Source organism: Phalacrocorax carbo, chromosome 4, assembly GCF_963921805.1.
Source record: "Phalacrocorax carbo chromosome 4, bPhaCar2.1, whole genome shotgun sequence".
NCBI lineage: Eukaryota > Metazoa > Chordata > Aves > Suliformes > Phalacrocoracidae > Phalacrocorax > Phalacrocorax carbo.
In genome coordinates this window covers 53333664-53352691 of record NC_087516.1, presented here as the reverse complement: position 1 = coordinate 53352691, position 19028 = coordinate 53333664, and the positions used below count along the sequence as shown (strand labels likewise).

Sequence of the window (19028 nt, the reverse complement as noted above, 5' to 3'; positions counted from 1 at the left end):
CAAGGATCCATCTTAGGGCCAATGCTCTTTAATGTCTTCAAAAATGACTTGGATGCAGGGCTGGAAGGAATACTAATTAAGTTTGCTGATCACACAAAATTGGGAGGAGCTGTTGACACTCTCAAGGGCAGAGAGACCCTGCAGGGGGGTCTGGACAGACTGGAGGGCTGGGCAGTCACCAACTGTATGAAGTGTAACAAGGGCAAATGCTGGATTTTGCACCTGGGGCACGGCGACCCTGGATGTACATACAGACTGGGGAACGAGAGGCTGGAGAGCAGCTCTCCAGAGAGGGACCTGGGGGTTCTGCTCAATGGCAAGCTGGACATGAGCCAACAGTGTGTCCTGGCAGCCAAGTGGGCCAACCATGTCCTGGGGGGCATCAAGCCCTGCATTGCAGCCGGACTAGGGGGATGATTGTCCCACTCTGCTCTGCGCTGGTGTGGCCTCACCTCGAGTGCTGGGTGCAGTTTTGGGTGCCACAGTACATTAAGGATATAAATCTACTAGAGAGTGTCCAGAGGAGGGCCACAAAGTTGGTGAGGGTTTAGAGGGGAAGCAGTATGAGGAGCAGCTAAAGTCACTTGCTTTATTCAGCCTGGAGAAGAGAAAGCTGAGGGCAGACCTCCTTGTGGTCTACAGCTTCCTCACAAGGGGAGGAGGAGGAGGGGCAGGCGCTGATCTCTTCTCTCTGCTGACCAATGACAGGACCCGAGGGAACGGCAGGAAGATGTGCCAGGGGAGGTTTAGGTTGGGAATTAGGAAAAGGTTCTTCACCCAGAGGGTGGGAACACTGGAACAGGCTCCCCAGGGAGGTCATCACAGCACCAAGCCTGACAATATTCAAGCAGCACTTGGACAATGCCCTCAGACATGTGATATGAATTTGGGGATTGCCCTATGCAGAGACAGGAGTTGGACTTGATGATCTTTGTGGGTCCCTTCCAACTCAGGACATAGCTTTGATTCATAGAATCATAGAGACATGCTCTAGGTCCAAAGCATCATTTTCCTTTATTCTCTTCTCATTAAGATGATCTTCATAGATGTTAATGACTTGAAAATTGCTTGCTTCCAAATATTCAGAAGGCCAAAGGCCAAACCCCTGAATAAGCGAACACTGTGCAAAACCAATTACACATGCTCCATCCATGTGGACAAGTTACTGGGTAACCATGTATGTACCTGGGCAGTAAGGAAGGAAGGTAGGAGAGCAGAGGAGACAACTCCTCTGACAGCAACCTCCCAATACCAGTATGGAGAATGTCAGTATACTCACATGGGATGAATGCTGAGCAGCTGGTGTGCTGCACATGCATTCCCTACTTCATCCCAAGGTGGGCTGCTCTTCCACCTGCTCCCTGGGCATAGTACTTGCTGACAGATTTATTATCACAAGTCTTCCATCAACTATAAGCTTGCAACAACAACCCAGAAAAACATCCTTGAAACAGATGAAATAAAAACTGAAAGACTGCAAAAAGAAGGGGCTATTTCTAAGGGGTTTTTTTTTTGTTTGCTTTGTTTTTTTTGAAGAGGCAAAGTGACCAGTGAAGCAGGAAGAAGCTGGCAGAGGGGCTGGAGGAAACACACTGAAAGAAGTTGCAGTAGAAAAACAGAGCTGTCAGTCAGGTCAAGCATTTGAAGATGCCCATATTCCATTTAATTCTTACGGGAAGAGAAAGACCAGGATTGAACAAAAAAGTAACTTTTAAATACAAGAAAACATCCTATGTATTTGCATTAGGTGGGAGGGTATATATTGCACATGGGCTACAGTACTGCTCAAACTATAGTTGCACTTCAGTATTTTCCTGTTTCTAGTGGTAAATACTGCCATAAAACAGAAACAAGCACTGTTTAGAGACTGCAGCACAAAAATGTTGATAGGCTACAAACATCTCCAGCACACATTTACAACAAATATCTAAACCTCTCACAGATCATCACAACATAACAAAATACATCATCGATACCAAATGCTATTTATTTCAATCTGCAGAGGACAGCAGTTTTGACAATTCTAATGCTAGTCAGGCTTACTGAGTTTATTCTGATTATGTTGATTGGGAGTTAGTTAGTTCCCAGTCCTTAAAGTAGAGCAAATATTATGTTAATTCAAACTCTAAATAAGTGTGTATTGTTTTAAAAGCTGCTGTGTTGCACATAAACAACCTAGCCCATGTTATAGGTATCATTAACCCCAAATTCTGTAAATATAATACTTAGCATGTTCAAGAGCCACTCAGGAATCCTACCTAGCAGCATGTTTGGAATACTTTATCACCGAAACTGCATTTCTTTATTCTAATTCAGCAGAAGAAACAAACCCTTGCACAAACAAACCTAGAAGGCAAAGATGTATTGAGTATAGACCAATGTTATTCCCAAACTGGACATATCCCTAGCGTTAGTAGCATTTATCTACATGGATATCAGCAATAGCAGATCCCTTATTATAAGCAATCATGATTAAAAACAAAATAACCCAGCTGCAATTATTTTGGTCCAATAGTCTTTTTTGACCCAGCTGGTGTTTAGCAGACCATCTGGCAGCTTGGAAATAAATTTTTTTTTAAGCAATGGAGAAATAAGGAAGACCCATAATTCTTGCAGTGTAGCCAACAAAGTGTTGGGACAACACCTTCCAAATCTACCAGGTGGAGATGGAGACACAATTTTTCAGTAGCTTGTGTTGATTCAGAAGCAACCAATTCATTCATATGAAGACACTCACATTATGGCAAATGTTATTTCACATAACTACGTATATTACAGATAGATGGACAGATAGTAAGTTTTTTCTTCCCTAGGGAAAAAGTCTGAATCTTAGTCATTTCCTACAATAGCTACTCTACAGCTACCAGAACATTATTAACCTTGCATCTCAGTAATTTGTTCTTATCTGCTCTAGCTCTCTATTTTTTCAGTTTTGCATCACAACATAGGTCTTGAAGAAATAAGGAGAACAGTTCCTTCTTTAATTAATATAAAATGTCGTGGGGACATGTAAGAACACCAACTCGGAATAATCTAAGCTTGCATACCTTGGCTCCGTTAACTTCTACCTTCTTCACTGCAGGCTAACTGGTCACAGTTTGCAATCTCTCATTTTATGAGTACCGCCACACAATAAACTACCTGGAAGCCCTACAGCACAGTTACATGTGATGGCCTGAGCCACTTTAACACTTGGCTGTTCATAAAAGACGAAGATCTACCACCTAGGCCCACCCTGTGTTCATGGCTGAAGGGTAAAGATCAAGTTGTTTTACTTTCAGAGCAGCTTCCTTCCCACCAACCCCTCTTTCACAAGGGCATTACACCCCACCACACTCCCATCGCTGCTCCCGCCCCACATCAGCTTCCCGATGTGGAATTTCTGACCTGTGTAACGGCACTCTGCAGGGCTCAGACGGGTGCCTTTGCAAGGTGAGGAGGAGGACCGTGAAAAGCTCACCCGCTGAAGTCCAGCCAGACACAAGTATAGCTAACAAGTGCTGCACACATTTTTCTTGTACTGATTTATGCCACTAACTATAAGGCTATATCCCCAACATCACATATATTACCTACCATGAAATGCGTACAGCTGTGTAAGTACACGGAGCAACTTTAAAGCACTAAGAGAGCCATGTTAAGTGACTGACATAACCCTGCAATAACTGTTGCTGTTGGTTATGATGTTACAACTAGTCTACAGTATACTAGCTTGTGAAAAAGCAAACGTTACTGCTACCCCTGCATTAATGTTAACCTGTTTCACCTCAGCTGACATTAAGAATTTCTACTGAAAAGCACAAAAAAGGCTCGTTTCACCCTACAGAGGCAACAAGGAATATCCTCATTTAAATTACATTCTGTACACAGGCGAATTACTTCCTCCGAGGAACCGTATGAGATCTTAATTTGTTCAAATCATTAGTGAGAGATTGGCTTTTCAGATAAACAGCTTTAGAAGCCAGTGTATTTTCTGTGCTTCGTAAACTGTACTTTATTTGAACTTAATTTCAAGGACTTTAAACTAAAGCAGGAAATTAGCCCTCAGCAGCGCAGCCAGACTCATCCACAGTATCTAGAGGACAAATTAAAAACAACACAACCCAGAAAAGTTCTCCTTGCCAAAGAACATAATTCTGCTGTCTCATTACTGTTTTGCTAAAATAATTTAATTAGCAGTCTTCAGATACAGGAAGGCATTTATGCTTCATCAGGAAAAGAAAGGCTAGGGGGGGTGAATGGTATGTGCTGTTCTAGCATACCAGGAACACGGTGTTGAATTCTTCCAGCTATCGGGCCAAAGCTGGATTGGCATACCAGAACTAAGCACTTTTTGATCCGGGGGGGGGGAAGCACCAGGCAGTCTACAATTTGCATACTTTTAACTGCAAATAGGAAGAAACAGTACAGCTGAGAAGCAGCGCTGAGGTATAATAGGTGGATTGGATACTGTGCTTCCCCCTCAAACCACCCCAGTCCCCATCTTTCATTACATTCTGCTCTTGCGGGTGCTGACATTTGTCATTAGGGAATCCCATAACTGAGGCTTTTATACGTAGCTATTTTGGCCAATTCCCCTAGGCTACTCTGTGCGACAGTACATTTGATTCCTACAATAAAGTAGTAGTCTAGGCTAATTCCAACATATGTTTCCTCTTTAGAAACTTTTAGATGGGAAGCCTGCTTACAGTGGGACTGCACTCCAGATCTCCAGGATGGCAGAGGCCCCTACAAAAAAGTACTTCCCTTTCCTAAAACTAGTTGTTTACTATGGTCTACTGCCTGCAGAGCTTAATTGCTCGTCAAGTACCAAGCACAAGTACCCTATGCAGGCAAGAGCCTATGCTTTTGCAAATCCTCGTCATGAGGGCACTTCTACTGTCAAATCAGAAGAGTGCTATCCACATCCCCAGTTCAAATTTCTCATTAGTGTAGGAGTAACCAGCTACTGAACAAGAAACTGAATCACAGTTTATCTGAAAAGTCCCTGGAATTCAGGAATAAACTTCTTTTCAAACCCTTTTTGGCTCAGGTATCAGTTGATTCTTCTGTACACAGGCATTTCTACAGCTCTCCGGTCCACTTTAGCCATACAAGAATAATTTTATGGAGCCAAACTGTATTTTAACTTCACCAGGATAATCCACAGGTGGATATGATAAACCAAGTCCAAATGAGCTGGCAGAGTTTGAATCGCTAGTTGAGATTAGCTAAAAATATTGTCATGATGCATAAACCCAAATAGAAACCTGCTCTGTCTCCCAAGGCAGTATCAATTCTGCAGTCCCAACAGGTGTAAAAAATAATTCATCTTTGTCACTAAACTATATGAATATGGAGGAGGGGGAGGAGAGCTGTCAAGGGGCCATTTGTACGTAAATGCTTCCATACTGCAAATCAAATTTAAAGGTGCCAGGGTACAGAGCCATCAGGAACCGGTTTTTTTACCCAGAGATTTCCAATAACTCTACAAACGTAGTACTGCAAAATTTGTCCCTATATTTTATATGTGAAGTGCTTCAGCCACCTGAGGAAGGCTTTGAAACTTGGCCCACACTGAAAGACAAGCCTTCCCTGAAAACACAGTTTTAAAGCAGGAAACTAGTTAGATAGTGCCTGGGTACAAAGATCACATTTGTTTTGACGTAGTTCCTCAAATCCTTTGAATACCAGTTCACATCACATACCCTATAGAGGGCTTGTGAGAAACTGGCATGTTCACTCAGGCATATATTGATGAACCACTATTTACAACTACTGTGATCTAAGAGCCTTTTATTGTAAATAGTGGGATTTGCAAGAACAGACACCAGAAAATCCTCAAGCTGCTAAGAGCTGCCAAATAAACAAGGGTAACATGAGTGATTTTTCCCCACTGCCTCCCATTTGAATTGCACAGGCTCAGCCCCGCACAGAAAATTGCCTGTTTCCTGCCAGCCTCCAAACTCTGCATCTCTGTTTTCTGGGCGGGAGCAGGCAGGGGAATTCAAGGGTGGTTTCTTTTGTCTGTTGCATAAATAAATGCAGATAAAACAACCATTTCAAAATGAACATGTCCTTCCTAAGACAATTTTGTTGGAGCCTTCAGACAATAAAGAAGATTTATTTCCCCACCTCCCCCCCGCAACTGCCCTCCATGCCACAGGGCAAGTTGAGCCCCAGCATCTGTAATTAATGACTTTGCATACTTATGTCTGAAGGTTGCAGGTCGGCCACAGCATGACAGATACCCACATGCAGGCAAAGTAGCAAATGCACTTACCCGAGAGATAGACAGAGGCATGTTGAAATCCTTGCCCCCTTGAAGCCTGAAACCCCAAGGAGCCGGGCCGACCAAAGACACGCTGTAGTTGCTCATGATGTTTAGTATTCAAGGATCAAATCCAAAGAACTGATGCCTGTGGAAGATTATTAGAGTTTTAATGTAAAGATGATAAAAACAAAAGGCACTGCTCAGCTTTCTGAAAGCCTTCTTTCCTTGTGTTCCCCTGCATAGTAATAAAAACAGCCAAAAAAAAAAAAACCACCAACCAAAACACACCAGGTCTGTCTATACTTGTATTCCTCAAGTGTTGTTTTCCTCCACAGCTTAGGAACAAAACAAAACTAGGGAACTGGTAACACGGAATTGGGACTTTAAAGGACTTGTGGTGCTGAGATGTTTGACAACTACTTCTTACTAATGAAATACTAGGGAGGGGAAACCACCCAATACTAAAGCTCATCTTAAAAAAAAGTCAACGCTGAGACAAGCATGAATTGATAGTATCCCTTAAACCCAAGTATGGAAGAAATTAGCACTACTGGCATATTCATTTCTAACAAAACAAATATCATATGGTGTCATGTCATCAGCTCAAAGCTTGTTTCTAAACACATTATGTCTTGACAGTTTCAAAACAATGCCAAAATATCATAACTTTGAAGTTAATCAGAAGAAAATAACATCCCTATGACTTTTTTTATTTTTATAGCGTAGTTTCGCATTGGTAGAACAATGCTACAGACAAAGCAGATATTAAAACCAACCCTCAAATGAAAGCTGTGAACTAAAGCGAAATACTCACGGGAACAGCTTAACGCTGAGGCAGCAAAGCCAAAGCAAAACCCGAGCACCTCCCTCCCCTCTCCACAAACGTGGGCAACAAATTACCTTTAAAAGGCAACCGAGGCACTTAATTGCTGTTCAGCGTCAAAGATAAGGGCTTCAGTTTCACCTCAGATAAGTAACGTTACAATGACATCTTAGGTAGTGGATCCCGTCTATTTTTGTATGGTTGAAGCCAGGCAGGAGCACACCAGGGCGGGCTGGTGTAAGACTACACCGGGGCACAGCCAGATTCCATACTCGTATAGGGACATTTAAGGTGGACCTTCACTCAAGCAGCAGCAGGCGGGCTGCAAACCACGCCGAGCTCTGCAAAGCCCAGTTTTACCTGTCCATACTTTGCGGGGTGGTGGGTGTTATTTTTTTGGAGGCAGCCGATCGTTGCAAACGCAGCCCAGCCTGGAGCTGGCCTTCAGAGCGGGGCTGTCGCACAGCCCCCGCAGGTGCAGGGAAGGACATTTAATGTCACCCCGAGACAGCCATCAGGAACACACGTTTCTGGGTTCACCTCCCAGAGCCGTGGGGATCCACTGCTCAGACCTGTTTCTAAATCAAATGGCAAACCTTACGCACACCGATGGCTGCTCAGGTAACCAGAACAGGACTGCTGGCATTGGGCAGAACAAGATACATGTTAGGAAGCAGAACTCAGAGCTAATAACAGAGGTGCCTGGGTACCTGGGCAGTTCCTGACGTGCCCCTGCCTACTGGCATCCAGCAAAGGGGCAGCTCCGACCCCAGGCGCTGACTCAACCCACCCCTAAAAGTCTCAGCAAGCACCAGCGTACGGAGGGGGAAAAGCACACCGCTGAGCGTTCATGTGGCTGAAGAGAAAGAAAAAAAAAATAAAGGCAGCAAAAAGCCTCCACCAGGTTTGAGCTAGGACTCTCAGGGGACTCACCACTAAAGTGAGAACTACAACTCGTTTAATTGCTCTGTGCACTGAATTCCTTCTAAAAAGAAGACTTCAATTAGTCACAGATTTCTTTCCATATAAAAATATGAATTCTTGTCATTCCTTCTAAAGGAAATCTACCGCAGTGACAGGTCACTATAAATTAGAGACTGCAGAAAAGCAAACCGCACCTAGCCGCCACCACATACGCAGTTCACCAGCACAGGCAGGAGACTTTACCTGTCAGTCAAAACTGAAGCACTGCTGTAGTGCCTTTTTAAAAAAAAATAAAAAAAATACCCAAACCTGAGTAACAGTTACAATAAGAGATCCAGGTAAAGATTAAGGTATGTTAGAAAAAGAATACTGTTCTTTTTCATTTGTTAACAACTACAAATAGAAGGGAAGAAACTGCATGCTGAAATGCCATGCATCACTCATCTTTCCTTTCTCACCCCCTCGATTCTGCCATGTCTGCACCTCTAGGCTCACAGATACACCAGAAGGAACAGCAGACAAAGGCGATCTCTCCAGAGTTTGATTTAACAAATTGCTAGAGCAACATCTAAGAGAAAGTACTGCAACCCACTAACCCGCTTCATGGGGGAGCATTGTGCAAACAAACCAGCTAAGGGTGAAATTGTGCAACTTTCATTTAGATGATCAAACACTTGGTGGATCTACTTCTGGGAGGGGGAATTTCAAAACCCAGGCAGAAAAGCTCACCTTCACCACTGCCACCAGGGCACAGACACCCGGGGTGGCTAGTGGGGTTCTCCTGCCCCCAGGGAGGGGTGGGTGTGCCGAAGGGGTGGGGTGGGGGGGCAGCACCACCACAGGACCCTGTGCCTCCCAGCACCCCCTTTTCCCAGCTCCCCCACCAAAACCCTCTAAGCACCCCGGATGAGGAGCCCCACGGCCACCGCAGCCCGGGGGACCAGACAGCCCCACGGAGCGCTGGGTCTCGATCCAAGGCGCCCCCACAGCCCCAGACCCAGGGAGCCCCAGAGGCACCCCGGCGCGCAGCCCCACGGGGTGCCACAAAGCCTGGGGACCCAGGCACCCCAGAGCCCCGCGCCCGAGCAGCCCCACAGGCACCCCAGCACGCTCGGCCCAGGGCAAGGCGCCCACAGGTGCCCCACAGCCGCGGGACACGGCTCACCCCACGGGCGCTCCGAGGCGCTGCCCCCGGGGCCGGCCACTGCCCGCGGGCACCGCCGACAGCCCCGGCCCGGCGCTCCCCAGCCCGCCACAAACCCCACGCACGGCTTAAAAAAAAAAAAAAAAAAAAAACAAAACCCAAAACTTAAATTAAAACGAAAATAAATTAAAACAAGCACTGTGACGCTTAAAAAACCCCTCTCCAACCTGCTGACTTTTTGCTCCCCCGCCGCCTTTTTTTCCCACACCACCCCGCCTCTGGCTTCCCCCCACGCCGGCACTCACCCGGCGGCGCGGTGCAGGGCGCGGAGAGGCGAGGACACCCGCGGCGCGTCTGGGAGGCGGCGGCCCCCTCCCCCCGGTCTTGTTTTCACTTCCGCCTCCCGCCGCTCCTCCCCCGGCCCGGCCCGGCCCTGCCCGGCCCTGCCCGGCCCGGCCCGGCCCAGCCCGCCGGCGGCGGGACGGAGCCCGGCGCCCAGCAGGGGCTGGGAAGACTCAAGCCCACCGTGCCCGGGCGGCCCCCATTCGTTATTTTCTTAATAGAGAAACGCACGCTTTTTCCTCCACGTTTGCTTGACGCGGAAATAAGCGAGGCGCACCTGTGGAAGGCAAAGGGCGAGCGGGGAGGGGTGCCGGCTCTCCGTGTGCCGCTGCCCTGAGGGGAGGGGTGCTGGGGGAAGCAAGGGGGCCCCAAAGTGCCCCCAGGCAGCCCCCCGCTGTACCAAACCGACGTTCTCATCAGCACAGCCCCACGTACGCTGCTACGGCTGTGGGGGCAGCCTGCAACAGGGCAGGGGACCTTGCGAAAAGAGAAAGGGTTTGGTTTATTTAACGTGGAGCAACGTGAGGACTGACAGGGCAATGCTCGCCTCCTGAGGCGCATCCAGGTGGGGAACAGCAGTGAGGCAGAAGAGCTGCTCAAGCTAAAACACAATGCTGGCACAAGACAAATGGCTGTAAAATGGCCATGAATAAATTCAGCTCAGAAACTAGTAGGGGTCTGCCAGTAAGGAGGAAAGGGAGGCTTCTGGCACAACCTCTGTAGGAGTGGGTGCAAGACATCAAACTGGTTCTGAGGTGACGCTTGATCAGATTATGTTCTACGATATGCTTGCCTGGGAGCAGAATAATTATTTAACACGGAGACTATCGGTTTGACAATCCACAAGCTCACTGAGTCTGAAGCAGGACAGACTCGCTGGGAAAGCGCGCCGCTGCGCTTAACAGAGCCAGACCCTGTCGCTGCCTCGCCGGACGGAGGAAGATGAAGCGATAGCACTTTAGTTTGTTGCTTAGCTGCACCGCACAGCTAGGTGAGGCTTCAGGTTCCTGTAGTACTTCACATGCATTAAAAGTCATTAGAAATAAAAGTGGCTGTAAAAGAAATGGGCATCTAGTTAATGGTACCATTAGCGCTACAGTTCAAGTTATTTCAATCCCCTCTGTAAGCATGGATTTGCAGTGGAGAAAGAGCGCAGAAGAAAGCTTTAAATTCTTATCACCAGCAACACAACACGCAGTCCTTATCATGGATGGCCCTGCCTAGCCCCTCTGTCCCCATTTAGGAGGAGGGCAGCACTGTCCCTCACTTCAGTTGTCACCCGCGCAGGCCCGGAGCCCCAGTTTGGCCCAGCCTGTGCCTGTGCCCACACAGGCTACTCCGAGTGGGAGCCCCCAGGCTGAAGGTCGTGCTGGAGTAGGAGACCCAAGCCCCAGGTGCCTGGATGTGCATGAAACTGGGGTCAGCCCAGTCCTGCGAGTACTAGTTACATGAACTTTAAGAGGGGTATTTTAAAATTGTCCCGCTAAGCTCTGTGTCTTGTCACCTGCTGTGACTAGGCCAAATGCGTCTCAAACCACATCTCAAAAATAAAAACATCTAGACCCCACACTAATGTAGCCGAACCACTCTTGCAGAAATCTTTCTCCTTTACTCTGCTGTTTTCCTATTAAGTATCTCTAATCAGGCAAAACTGAAAACCCCCATTACACACACAAATTCTCTCACATGATTTTAATTCATGGAGGTAAAAATCCCCCAGCGCAGGGATTTTTCATTGTGTCACATGGGCCTTAGGTCACTCCCATGGTGTTTTATTTATTACAGTAGAAAAAGCTCCAGGATCCCACTCCCCAGCGTGACTCGCGTGACATCTCCAAGGTCAGCGTGTCCCTGCGCTCACTGCTTGGGTAGCAATCTGCTCTCAGCTCACGAGAGCGCGCAGCCTGCAGTCTTCGCCTGGAATACTGGCTAGCCACATTATTGAAAAACTTCAGTTCTTCAAAAACCTTCAGCTTTTCCTGATGGAGAAGTAGTTTGCCCAAGCTATCTGCACATGCAGCATCTCAAGGACATGTTACATTCATTCATCAGGATTAAAGGAGAACTTGCAGAGAGACTCTTGCTCATAGGCGTTGCAGTAAGTTTCACCCTTGGCAAGACTGCATGCTCTCGGCACCGTACCCACCCGTTGCACCCAGGCCAGTGCCACTCCCAGCTCAAAGCTGGCAGTCTCCTCTTGAAGTCTGCCATCGCTTTTCTGCAGTGTGATCAGTTTGTGGCAAATGAAAGTTTTCCTTTGCCTCCAGAGACAGGGCACAGAAATTAGAGATCTCTCCATTCTTGGTCACTTTTCAAATGTCCTCCTCTTTGAGAAAAAGCTTTTCGTTAGAGCTGAATAGTGAAATAAGAGATAGCAAGTTGAGCAAGAAACCTCAGCAGCAGCCAGAACTGTGGCCTGCCTGTTCTTCCTACCACCACTGTATTTTAGACAGAGCTTGCATTTTTTCCTCTGAACAAGGAAGGAAGAAGTCTGGAAATTAATTAAAGGCAGTAGTCTGTGAGCATGCAGATACAGCCTATCTCAAAATTACTCAGGCACTTAAGTCTTGTTTAAATGCTAATGAAATGCCTTAGGTGCCAGATAATGGGCACTGCAAAACTCTGACAGAGAATATCACCTGCGGTCCTGAAGTACAAAAAGACACTCGTAAATGGAAAAAGCAGCCCATAAATTATGAACAGATTAACAATGCACAGTAAAATGATTCTCAATTAAGCAGCAGTTAATCTAACATTAGCTGCTCTCTGTGTGCTAAGGCACTGAACTACAAGCTGTGCTTTTGCTGCACTGCTACTTTCACTTTTGCTTTTCTTCCAGAGGTAAAGCTAATGCAAATATTTACAGTCAGTGTATAGCTGGGAGCTCAGCTTAAAGTAACCCTCTCTTACAAGAGGTTAACGTGGATATCGTCTATAGCCTTACAGCTTATTTCTAGGTCTGAGATAGCTCTCTGGCCAAACAATGAAATAAATTAGATATGTTCTGAGTGTTTCTGAGAAGCAGGGGCTGCAGTCAGCCTTTGACAGCTGCAGATGGCAAGCTGTTATGCTCTGGTCATGGTGAAGCCCAAACTGCTTCAAACTGGTATCACAGAAGCGCTTTTTTTTTTTTCTGTTTGTTCGGTGTTTTGTGGTTTGGAGTGTTTTTTTTTTCTTTTTCCTGTCCCTGGTTTGGAAAGATACCCAGTGCTGAATTACATCCTCTCTCATGCATCCTGTCCACCACAATAACTCTAGTTAGCCTAAGGACTTCCTCGCGCGAAGCTACCGGTGGCATGCTGGGGCACAGAGTGGCCAGCCAGGGGCTCAGGATCCGGCCAGCTGGGCAGCTACACCCACCCAATTCACTTCAGTTCAGCTTTGTCACCCAAAAAACCCCCATGGACAAGTTTACTCTTACTCGTCACCTCTTTTTTCCTCCTCTTAGAGCCCTGGTTCTTCCTCCAGCTGTGCTGACCATCTTCACTTTTCATCAGCCCGTTTTTCCATGAGGCATGTTTTCTCGCATTACTGGTTCTGTAGCTGTGGTCCTTTCTGCCTGCAGTTCGCTCACCATGTCGGTCGTCAGGCCAGTTTTCAAGCCTGTGGCTTTCATCAGACTGAAACTTTAACAGCATTGGTCTTCCCACTTTAGATAGTTAGCCATTAAAGCTCTTAAAGTTATAAATGGATTTATGGTCACATTTGTATCCTAAATTCTTCTTTATTTTAGCTTATAAAGCCTTCCTTAATTTTTCTTTATTGTTGCTTTTCTTTTTAAAGAAAAAGTGATATTTACTAATAAAGTAATCCTTATTTATAATGTCCCCCAGAATCTTGGTAAATTGGATAAACAAAGGAAAGGAGTGTGTGTTATTAATGGATTCCTTTGTAGTGACTGGGCAGATGTATCTGGAGCCTGGTCATCCACCAAGAAGCTTTAAAGCTAGGTGAATCTGGTTTATTCCCTCCTTCTCAGGTAAAAGAAGGACCACCTATGTGGAGGCCACAGTCCGTGCTACAGGTTAAACATTTCCTCCCTGCAAGTCCAAATCAACGAAACAGCAGCTAAATCTTTTCATTCCGGGGAACACGAGAAGCATTTTGAGGAACTCCAGGTTACATACTTATCATGTTAAACATGGCCTGTTTTAGGGACTGAAACCAATCTGAAGCTTCTCAGTACATCATAGCCTGGACAGCTTCATCCTCAGCCCCGCTGTGAAGCGTTAACCTCATTTTACAGATGGTGACCAGAGGCAATAAACATTTATATGTGTGAGGAATCAACTGTCAGATAAAGAATTGAAACCAGTTCTTCCAAATTCCTGCATAGCTCCTAACTGCCGGATTACCCTGCCCCGGACTGACATAGCCCTTTCTGCTTCTTCAACCACAGCAATGCCTGGGAAGAAAAAATAAAAACATTCAGATTTCATATTTACCATTCTTGACAGAGCCAAGCATGTTATGGGAGTAACACCTTCAATCATCCATGCTCTCACCTCTTGAAGAAAGCCGCCTGCTTAAATTTCCTTTTCCTTAACGGCAGGGAGCAGTTAACGCAGAAATCTGTGCCTTGGTGTGGTTTAATTACAGTCCATCAGCTGTACATGAAAGGCTTGCTGAGTGATGTCTTTGAGCTATGTTTGACATACACCATGAACACCAATTAAGTGGGGCTTGACAGGTAAACAGCCAAACTTCCAGAGAGATCCTTGCAGTTACTTATATTAATTAATGTCATGGGAGAAGAGGTGCAGCTTTGCCTATAATCTTTTATGTAATATATTGCCTTAGTGAGGGAGGGAGCGGGTACAAGCTGTGGCACGAAGAGCACTTTGCCTGGCAGGTCTGGAGCAGCCCAGCACATGGGTTTGGACAGACGACGCAGGAGGGGAGCCGGCAGCATCGCTGCATTATTCCTACCGGCACCATAATTCATACAAGCATGGCTAATTCACACAGCCTTTCACAGGAGAGGTCTGTTCCGCTGCTCAGGCAGAGCCATTCAGTAGATGCCGTTTGGGGCTTGGCCACCATGACCCCGTGTCACCTCGTCCAAGTCAAATAACTTCAGCCAGTTCACGTAACTGAACTGATACAAAAATCAGTGTAGTTCAAACTGGTGAAATTGCAGTGCATCAACAGGTCTAACAATACATTTACAAACATAAAAGAAAAAAAAAATCAACATAGCTTTCCTGTTGTGTTGACCTGGATTTTGTAACTGTTTAGGTAAATCCATACAAAAACCTCTGCATGCAGAGAAACCACTACAGGCCTTTGTAACCACCTCTAAAGATGTATTTCTGTGGGAAAAAAAAATAATAACAAAACCAACCACGAGAGCAGTAAGATCTGAGAGCACATCAAGGAGATCTTATTTTAGCTGCTGCCCACAAAAAATAGGAAAGCAGCTAATAGCTATTCCCACAGTAAATAAAATACATCTAATCTTTACTGACAGAGGAGAAGGGAAAAAAAAAAACACCAACAACACCAGAGGAGCTCATATTTATACATTTTATGAATTTGGACCAAATTTACATATACCAGTGACATATTTATGTGTGAATTATGTTACAATGATTTATATCCCTCTCGCTGTTTGTGAAAATGCCGGTTCCTTGTTGGCTTTGCAAGGTTGGCTGTCACATAGGTCTGAGTGTCACTGGCAGAAGAATGAAAGCCATGCTGTGCCAATATTTTTGGCCAAAACACAGTACATAAATCAAGAAGAGCAGGAGGGACAGAAGGGACCGTAGGCACCTAAGAGCATCCTGCATCTCTGGCTGGCAGTCAGAAACTGTCACCTCTCTATGCACTCCCTGGGTGGATCCAGGAGTCACACAAACATCAAGCACCACAGAGCCCAAGCCTTTTGCTCTGGAGGTGCTATAGCGTTTCTTCCCAATCAAATTTACATCTTGAAAGCACTTGTGCTTTTCTGGTCCCAGCTGTTCCCATCGGAAGGCTGTCCTTGCCTCTGTTTGTTTTAATGGCCAGCGACCTGCATCTTATTTCCAGACTAAGTTTAGTCACAGACAAGTTTAAATAGTTCTTCTCCCTCCCCGCTGTTTCACTCCTGTGTATTTTTAGATGGAAACCATATCCCCTGTCAACCTTCATTTTCCTAAGCTGAACAAGTTGAGCTTGCTTTGCCTCCGTTTGTAAGGAAAGAGTGTGGCGTTCCTGGTGATCTCGGTAGCCTTTCTTTACACCTGTTCAGATTTATATTTTCCCTGGACATGAGACATCAAAATCATATATAGTGTCCTGAGGACACCTTACTGATGTTGTCTTCTGTAATGGATTTAGTGTTTCCACTGGAAACATCTCATTTGACATGTCCTAGAATGACATTTCCTTCTTCTCCAAAGAAAGTCATATCAGTGCTCCATAGGTACCGGAGAGTTGCCCAGTTGATTCATTTTTTCCCACTTTCCTTCTATTTTTGGCTTACTGATAAGTGAACTCCATAGGTGTGCTTTTGTCATATATGCTTCTTCATTTAACTTCATTGCATTTTTGTTCTTCCCATAACATTTTTCAGATCTTCTTCCCTCCTAATAGTGCCTCCCAACTTTTTGTAATCTGCAAATGTCATCAGCAAACTTGTAGTTTTTGTGCCTACTTTACTGATGAAAACATCAAGCAGAAATTATTCCAAGACTTTTTAATATTATAACCATACATTTATATAATTATATATATGTACATATATAAACTCCATTAACTACCTTTCTGCCTGGTACTTTTTGTTGCAGTACTACCTGCTGCAGTATTCCTGCTCACCTTGCATAAAAACAATGGCCTTCAGCAGCATAAGGATTGGAGCAGGACATCAGATGCTGTCCTAAAGCCCAGATGAATGGGATCTGTCACATTCCTTTTGTTTATAATCACAGCGATGAAGAAAGCTGTGAGGCTAGTCCGACACGAGCTGCCGTTGGCGAGCTGGGAGGAAAGCACAGAAGTGCTGCAAGCACACTGTCTGTAGCGATGTTCAGACCAGAGCCAGCAGGAGACAAAGGCCACTCAGAGGTCTGACTGAAGAAGGAAACAGAAAGAGCCAGTATTAAAATACAGAGAAGTTTCATGATGTCTTAGATACAAAACATTATCATGCCAGTGTTGGCAAGGCAGCAGAAGCAGAGAACGTAGCAGCATCAACAGCTGTTTGTTCCAAAACAGGACAGGGAGCAAAAGAAAGATGGGGAAAACATTCTAGGCTTGGTTTAGGTTTGTTAAAGCAAGGTTAAAAAATTCTTACCCAGATTAAGGGAAGAGGAAAAGGAAGAAAAAGCTGTTGTTGAGAGGCAAATATCTCTCATCCACACTTCTTGTCAGCAAGGTGGTGGCCTAACATGGATAAATCAAAACTGTAGATGTCTGGGCTATTGTCTTAGGGCTTATTGACCATACCCACCTATGGAAAAACATATAAGCTAGTTCCTGTAGAGGATAGACAATATATAAACAACAGCAAGTGAAGCAGGACCTAATGCAATTGGCTTTATGCACTGCCTTGTGCTATCTGCAGCATCTGTGCAGCTACAGGTGGGACATGTAGTCAGATTAATCAATCCAGGGATAAACAGGAGCTGACAGTACTTTGGAGAAGTGTGAAGTGCCTGCAATGTATTAGCCAGGCAGAGGCCTGCACTTTCCTTCTCTTCATATGAGGACAACCCTCCAAAGCAGAGCGATACAATTCCCTCATGCTCTAAGCTTTCATTTTAAAGAAAATATGACAGTGACAGGAGGGTGGCATCAATGGTCTTTGGCACGGCGTACATGTCAAATGTGTGACCCAGGTTGCAGAGCAGTAGCTGTGGTGTCTGTGCTACATGACAGAAACATATATTAAAGAGTAATTAAAGCAACAGCTAGAAAGCTGGTGGAAGAAAAAAAAAAAGTGAAAATGGGAGGGGGAAGAGTGAAAAGTTTTAGCCACTGCCCATTGCCTCTAAACTCATATTATTTCTAAAAATACAAAAGCAGAAAGCCAGTAGGAAGTTCTGATGCTGATACAAAACTTTCAGCAAATAAAGGGCCGTGCCAGTGCCCAGTGTAAGATTGAGCCTCCTGAGCCCCAGGATTCAATCAGCCAGCCTTGTCATCACACTACTGTCCCGCCATCAGCTTGTCTGAGACTTAAAAGCCTGTTAAAATCAAGTAGAAACTTTCTGCAGCTCCAGCTCCTAAGTTTAAAATTGGCACTGGGCTTTGTCTCGCATTTCACCTCTTCCCCAGCGCTGTAGCTCGATACCCCTTGTTAGCCCTCCCGGCATGGTTTCTGTGCATCTCTCTGGAGAACATTTGTCACCCGGGACTGCTCCAGCCCCTGCTCATTTCACAGAGAAGGAATTTTGGCAGCAACTAGCCAAAGTGAGTTTCTGGACCTTCAGCCTGTTTGTTTGACCTCTGGAAGTAGGTGGCTAATTCAAGGACAATGGAAGCTGTCGTGTTACCTGTTTCCAACATGAAATCAATCAACAGAGAGTGGGAGTGAAGTCAGCCTTTCTGTTTTGATAAGAGAGTAGCCAAAGATCTGTGGAATGAGAGGCACTCCAGCAGCCACCCGGGTGCAAGGACGCTTGCTATTTATATACCCGGGGGCAGGGCCAAGGAACAAAGTGGTTCTTCTGCTCCCATTTTATTTTTATTTGCCTGAAACTGAAGGGGAAGGGGACAGCTTTTATCATCCAGAAGCATGCATAGGCAATGTCACTTCTTTATTTCCCTTTTTGGTTAAAAAAAAAAGTTATCAGTATAGCATTATGTTCTATACATATTATTATTATATATACATCTACATATGTTTTCATCTTTCAAAACCAGTATCACTCTAAAGGCAACTCTTTTTTTTTTTTTTTTTTAATAAATTAATCCTGTATCCCATGTGTGATGGTGATGTACCTGGTCTGCATTCCACACATCAGCAAACAACTGGTTCACTCTGGAACCAGTTGCCTGAACAACAAGGAGGGATGAGGATAGCAAAGCAGAACAGCTGAGAGAGACATGAGGCATGCACCTGTTCGGTTTTTATATGACAAAAGCAAAATTAGCAGTGTTTGATAGGTATAATTCACATGCAGAGCTATGCTTGAAACTCAGTTATACACATATGTACGCTAAGCCTCATTGGAACCAGATCCAAGTAATCCCAAAGGTTGGGATTTGTCAAATCAACCTGAGACATAATTTACATTCATTACAGTGTTTTTTTGCCTTTGAGGAAGGGAGCAGTAGCACTTAATTTAATTCAGAACTACCCTTTTCCTCTTGACAGAGATAAGCCCCAGGTGAGTTGCATCCAATTCTCCTGTGCTAAATATGACAGAAAAGAGTCTTTGGGAAAAGAAGCCCAGCACAAAACCCTAGGGAACACTAATTGTAAGCTTATTTTAAGCATCTTGCATGGTCTGAATAGTTTACCAGGCTGTTCCAGTTGCTGAGAAGTCAGAAGTCTTGGTAATAAAGACCCTTGGGAAACTGATCCATCAGTTTTACAAGTTTACGGCGCTGCTGGA

The 19028-nt window shown here is 45.2% G+C and overlaps 1 protein-coding gene across 9 annotated transcripts in view; it reads right to left on the bottom strand.

Annotated features, from left to right (window-relative positions):
- Positions 1-9557, bottom strand: part of PDLIM5 (PDZ and LIM domain 5) — a 132025-nt gene extending 122468 nt beyond the window's left edge. For 4 of the 9 annotated variants that reach the window (XM_064449966.1, XM_064449969.1, XM_064449970.1 and 1 more), the window contains exons 1-2: positions 9450-9556; positions 6263-6398 (exon numbers count right to left, since the gene is read on the bottom strand). In XM_064449966.1, the coding sequence (XP_064306036.1) occupies positions 6263-6358 (96 nt within the window). In that variant the 5' untranslated portion in view covers positions 6359-6398; positions 9450-9556. Of the gene's footprint in view, positions 1-6262; positions 6399-7153; positions 7284-7786; positions 9074-9449 lie in introns of those variants that run through there. The other 5 variants (XM_064449972.1, XM_064449973.1, XM_064449974.1 and 2 more) reach the window with 3 other exon arrangements.
- Positions 9558-19028: the final 9471 nt, after the last annotated feature.